We start from the raw sequence: 6,652 nt of genomic DNA, 5'->3' as shown, positions 1-6,652 counted from the left end.
ATGAGGTACACTGGCTTTTTATTCCATGCATCTATTTGATAGTCATTTGTTCCCAATTGTTATACACTGTTCAATACAAAAAGAAATCAAGTTCGCTTCAAAGTAGGGAGAAAAGACAGCACAGAAGATAAAATTATAATTCTGTATGACATATAAACATAATAATTTCTACTAACCATTAGCCAACATATCGATTGTACCATAACTGGACCCAGCAAGTAAGAATAGAGAGTAAGAATCTTGAAAATATACCAAAGAAGGCTTTTCAATCAAAAGCTTATCTCTGGTTTGCATTGCTTATTCTTATGCTGTGCCACTGTTGACCTGACCCTTTCATCAGGTAATTACAATATTGTAATGCCCTTGCACAGAACAGTCATAACACAGCAAGAAAACGCACACTAATTCACACATGGCAATACTGTGTCATAAACTGAATGAAATGATTTATGGCTTTTGGTTTGAAAAATTTAAGAACTAAATCTAGATTCTACTATTCCTTTGTATGTAAAATTCTATCAAAGAATTAATACAACAATAACAGTACTATTTCCCTTTCCTATTACAAAACTGCATCATTTTTTGTGCTAGCTGGTTCTGTGAATGAAATTAAGTATAATATGTGAAAAAACATGGTGGCTCCCTTCCAGTAAACAGAACTCTTGCTTCCTAGGAAAAAAGAGTTAATATTCTATGTTTCTTAGTATCTATTCCCATAGTTCTGATCATATCTCTTAATATTTAGTGCTGTGAACTAATGCTCCAATAGCCAAAATAGTACTTTTTATTGGGGCGACAGAATACAGCAAGCTTTTTAAAATGCCCAAATTTACCTGAGAATGTTTCCATATTTAAAAGAAATGTTTAATCTTCACATTTAAGAGAAAGCTTTAAAAAGGTAACCAGCATATACTAGAATATCAACTATGTATGTTGGACCAATATTTAAAATGGATTTTATCAACATCCAAAGTTTAGAATTAATTATTCTATCGTTCTTGAAACAAAACATGCACAGGTCTGTTGTAATAACACAACAAGCAACATCTCTGCTTAGAGTCAGGCTACATCGTTGTTGAATATAACTATTGCCTATGTACCTAACTTTATAACAGAAGGAGAACTTTTTGTATTGACTGTATTCCCACAGTGATTATAACATCTAGCCCAGCTGTCAGTTTAACTATCATCAGCAATGACACTGCTTAATTTGAATCTCTTTGCTACTGTGAGACTATATTTGTTAAGACATTTTTAATTTGTGCTTTAGGGAATGCTATGAAGTTCGAAGTGATAAATAGAACAATTGAACTGGGAAAAGTAGGATGATCGCTAAAATTATGGCTAAATTTTCAGTTTCAGAAGTTTTTCTGCTTGTTCACAGTTGAACAAACTTTTTAGATATAATTTGGTAAAAATGTATCTAGAAGAATTCTTTTATTGTATTTAATAAACCAAACCATGGATTTCTGGCCATTTGGAATGTTTGTAAATTGATCAATAACAAATATTAAGACTCATCCAAAGTTTCTGCTAGATATTACATTCTTAAGACCCCCAAATTTATTTTGCTTCTTAAACCAGTGCCTTCTAATAAATAGACTCTTTGGATATGAGCAAGTTAAAACACTATTTCTTCAGTCTAATGAGATACACAGGCTACACATTAGCAGGAGAACATAAGACTTTGAAAACCCTACTGGATACTCATCCTAATTATTTCTTGAATCATAAAATAGTGTCTTGAAGACTTACATTGTATAGCATGTCATTGGAGATCAGGATAAGTGCAAATACCAAAAAAGAAACAACCAGTATGTACAACAAAGATAATTAAATTGGACACATTCTCCACTAATGTAGAAACTTCTGGGAAGAAACTACTAGATTGGTAAAAGACATGCTTTGCATGCATGAGATTCTATGTTCAATATCTGCAATTAAATTATCACAAGACAATCCTTTATTCAGGATCCCTGATAATTTTTGCCTGCCAAATTGATAAGCCCTACGCTACTGTATTCTTTTTCCAGGGTAGCAAGGCATTAGTGTGGAACTTCTCATAGAAGAAATAGTGGGCTAATGTTAGCACTGAAATAGCAATCTTAACTGCTTCATATCAGGGGAAAAACAGCATGTAGCATTTTGTCAATGCTGACGCTCGTATTTTGCCATTTTTTTTAAAAAAAGGCTGTGTGATAGTTGTTCTTGTCAGTTTAAAAAAATATGCCTAGATCAAGCACCAAATAATGTTTCTGAATTAGGGATTTGCCATGGACTTGGCAGCTGCAGCAATCTTCCTAGACAGTTGGGCCCATATATAATTGGAATGGCATTGATGGGGAGTGTAGTATCAACAGCATATAGTTCTCCCTAAAAAAGTAGTTCCTCTTTCGGAAAATAGGCAGAGAATTCACAACAAGCAATTTTGTTCAGAACACGCAAAACTCGGTTCACTCTGATATAAATCTTGAGGAATCTCTTATTTTACCAGGAGATGCCACTTCAAGTGAGCAGGTATGAATTCTTTTATATTTCAATCTGACTATCTCACAGTGTTATGGACTGCAACAGGGAACCTAATGCATGCTGAAGCATCATTTGTTTCTTATATACTTTACACTCATGGCACATGCAATTTTTATCAGACTATGCCATGTTTGCTTTCCATAGGCTGCTGCAATTGAGTAAAATCAGTGTGGCCTGTGTTAGATTATTAAATTGCATTATAAGTAGAGCACTTTGGTTACTATTCCTCCTGGAATTAGGCCACAACATAGCTGAAATAGGACTGACATGCTGCAGTACAACAAGCCCTATCATCAATCTACAGAAATTATAATAAATAATGAAATAATTTATGATTCATGTAGTCCAGCTACAGAATTTTTAAAAGTATGGAATAATTTAACTCATACAATACTGTTCTTTGATATTAGTGAAGAATTTTCCTACATTTTGTCACTAGGCTATTAATCTTTTTTTTACAAAATCATATCAAATCAAATGTAAACAAACAGCAGCACAATATCAACCCATGCTTGCCTTTCATTCTGCAGATGGGGTGAAGGGTGCATTTGATACTAACTTAAATCTTGCTACACTCGCCAAAAGGCTTTCTTTCTTAATGTCATTCTTTAGCCAACATGATGAAGGAAGGAAGCATTGAAAGATAATGATTAACACTTTGATTTGAAAGCCAGTGCTACTTGCTTTGCTCTTCTTGAACATTTTAATGATAGGAAATTGAATGAATGATAAATCATATTTGTAAAAAAAGAAAAAGGCATACCAGTCCAGAATCCACAATACAAATATGACTTAATATTCTTTCAAGCCCATCTCAAAGAGCATTTTCATCAATCGTCTTTTTTAAAAAAAAAAAAAAAAGTTATGTAACTTTTCAGCAAGCTTAATAAGTGACCAGTTCTCTCCTATCAAAACCATATTAGTGAAAACAGTAGGAAGACAAGTTGTGTGGCCGAAGCTGGACCATCCCCCAGCTACAGGAGGAAGAGTTCTAATTTCTTTCTTCAGGAAAGTCTTCAGGATATATAAAATATGTTTTCCATGGCTTGTAAGTTCTTCAGCATTAATTTGACACGTGTATTTTTAATTGAAGGAACCAACTAACCATTTTAACATCTATCCATCAATCTTTCAATACTTTTATCTGCTGTCCTCACACTAGTATGATGATGATATGGAGAGAAACTGTAATTGCAGTTGTAAGATTTTGCAATCGACTAACAATAAAATAAATTTTAAAATGAAAACCATTAGTTTCCATTTTCTTATGCTGAGGAACAGCATGTCAGATACTTTTTCCCTGGAATGTGAATATTTTATTTTGAAAAAGTTACACTGGTTATACAAATGACTTTTTACTCATAGATTATCACATGCACTGTTTTAATGAAATCAATGAAGTTGCTGTGTTTTTAACCTGTCAGCCCTTCGGAGCCATATGGCCAAGTAATGACAAATTCTATTCTGTCTATATATGCTCTCTTAAAAATCAAAATGATTCTTTTTCAGTTTTCTTTCTATTTTTGTAACCAATTATTTGCCTATGGAGAGTGATCATTTTGTTCAGTAAAAAGTGTTAAAATGCCAAAAATATGGTACAATTGTTCAATTATTCAATAAAATACATCCCTGCCATTCATGATTGAAATGCTCATTGAGAAACCAATTCATCAGAACATTTCTCCAAAGATTCAAGTTATTGCAGATCATTTAGTTGATGGGGTGAAGAAGCAACTTCTCAAAGATGGAATGAAAAAGTTTTTTTCTGAGTGGAATCAAAATGCCAGTTGATTAATGAGGCTAAAGGAGATTTATCATTACAAGGTTGCAGAGTTGCAAACTTTACTGGTTCTCACAGTCGCATCAGAACAGTCTTCTTCTGAAGATTCACCACCTGTTTCTCCAAACTGCCCAGGATTCTGTATTACAAAGTAATAGAAGCAATTTAAATTATTTTTTGGAATTTCAGATATACAATATTTTTATTTGGCAGGTAAAGTTTCCCTTCCATGCAGGATAAAAATATACACAAGCCAATGATGGAAATCAAGATGTATATCCCCCTTCCCCCATTATCCACCTACTTTCTATTCAACAATGCTAAAAAAAAAAAAAAAGAAATCCTCTGATCATCTGGAAAAAATTTCTGAATGCTGCAAATGACAGCAGGGAATGGGGAAAATTATGTCCATGAACTTTCTAAAGTTAGTTTATTTTAGGATTTAAGCCAAGACATAAAACATTTAAGAAGCAGGCAGGTGATCAAGCAAAATGATTTAATTAAACACAGACAAACTGCTGCTGCTGAATTCTATCTCCCATAAGCCATAGCAAGTATGCTCAATGGTGACAGGTGATATAAATCTCAAGAACATATATAGCAGAGGTGGGCAATTATGGCCCCTTTACAACCTGTGGACTTCAGTTCCCAGAATTCCTAGGCCTGCTATGTCACTATGCTATGTCACTATGCAGGCTCAGGAATTCTGGGAGTTGAAGTCTACAGGTCATAAAGAGGCCACAGTTGCCCATCACTGATATATAGGATCACACATAGATCATCCATGCATTACTTGGTTGACAGATCTGGTTACAGAACGACTAAATAATGTGTAATATTCCCAAACAGAGGAGAGATGTTATTTCTAACCTCATAACCATGATCCTCTGGACACAATTTGCCAAGTGACATCTGTGTTTTCACCCTGCGTACAGCACTCTCTTTATCTGAAAGTCCATCAGACTGAGTAGATATCTCAATGGGGATTTCTGGAGTTTGTGACAGCATGTCGTCAAACTTCTCAGCCAAACAATCTTCCCGTCTATTAGCCAGCTCATCCAGACTGTTGGAATGGTCACTGGTATTGCCCTCTTCCCCATCAGAGACAGAGAGGTTCTCGGAACTAAAGGTTGAATAGGACTGGTAACTACTGATGCAACGATGTGGCCTGTAAATCCATTAACACTTTAGTCAGTTTTGGTTCAAATGTTGCATACAACTGATTTTATGTACTGTATATTCAAATCAAATAACAAGTAGAAGGCCAAATTTACATTCTTAAAATATATATTATATATAAATTCACAACTATTAGGCATAAAAACGTAATTAATGTTCCTCTTTGTGAAGAATACATTTTTCCAAAGTGTATCCATCAAATGCACAAAAACAATGTATCATATAACAATACACATTTTATTTTCTTACAAATTAATAATCTTTGCTTTTTTGGTCCACTCCCTAAGAATCAGTGTATTCACTATCTTGACATAGAAAACTTTCTTGGGCCATAGACCCCAATTAATCACATAACTCACTACATTTTCCATTATCATTATTACGTGCTATGCATATATGCATTTTGATATAGAGAAATCTTACTCATAACCTGCTCTAAACTTTATATCCAGATTGGTACTTAGATGACAATTTTCATCTAGTGTATTTTCCTTTCTGTTGCAGAAACCTGGATACATTTATATCCACAATCTCCTAAATTTATTTTTGTTTCCCAAAATTAATTTCTCTTCTTTCTCCAAATTTTGTCATATCCAGCTCTATACTTCCATCAAGAGAAACAACCATTAACAGCAGACAGTGTAATTCTCAGTATTTATTAGAGAATGCATACCCTAAAGCAGTGATCCCCAACCTTTTTGACGCCATGCCCGGTACCGGCATCAGCTGGGCGCCGCCCGTCCGGCATCAACTGGGTGCCGCCATCTTTTTGAAAAGTGCTTCCGGTGAGCTTTCTACCGGAAAAGCTCACCAAAGCACTTTTTATCAAAAAGATGGCGGCGCCCAGCAACCAGCGGCCCGGTAAGACTTGTTCCGCGGACCGGTACCGGTCCGCGGACCGGCGGTTGGGGACCCCTGCCCTAAAGGACTCTCAACATTACATTGTAACAGCTATTCTTAAAGAAATCAGTAACTATCAAATGGATGGCTGAAGAATAAATTTATATTTAATTTCTCTGAGGATATCAATCCCACTAGATCCAGATTGCATAGAATGAGCATGCTCCAGGTGTCTTCTATATAACTATAACTATATAAATACTTATATGCTCCAGGTGTCTTCTATATAACTATATAAATACTTATACTTCATAATAAATATGA

The 6,652-nt window shown here is 34.7% G+C and overlaps 1 protein-coding gene across 4 annotated transcripts in view; it reads right to left on the bottom strand.

Moving 5' to 3' along the window:
* Window position 1: 1 nt before the first annotated feature.
* Window positions 2–6,652, bottom strand: part of MAP3K13 (mitogen-activated protein kinase kinase kinase 13) — a 31,311-nt gene continuing 24,660 nt past the window's right edge. For all 4 annotated transcript variants that reach the window (XM_026688505.2, XM_087964877.1, XM_087964874.1 and 1 more), the window contains 2 exons: window positions 5,180–5,477; window positions 2–4,448 (listed from right to left, as the gene is read on the bottom strand). In XM_026688505.2, coding sequence (XP_026544290.2) covers window positions 4,347–4,448; window positions 5,180–5,477 — 400 coding nt within the window. In that variant the 3' untranslated portion in view covers window positions 2–4,346. The remainder of the gene's footprint in view (window positions 4,449–5,179; window positions 5,478–6,652) is intronic.

The sequence above is a fragment of the Notechis scutatus genome, chromosome 4 (assembly GCF_049901735.1).
Source record: "Notechis scutatus isolate UNSWTSFEM ecotype Mainland chromosome 4, rNotScu1.2, whole genome shotgun sequence".
Classification (NCBI taxonomy): domain Eukaryota; kingdom Metazoa; phylum Chordata; class Lepidosauria; order Squamata; family Elapidae; genus Notechis; species Notechis scutatus.
This window is presented reverse-complemented; position numbering and strand designations above follow the sequence as displayed.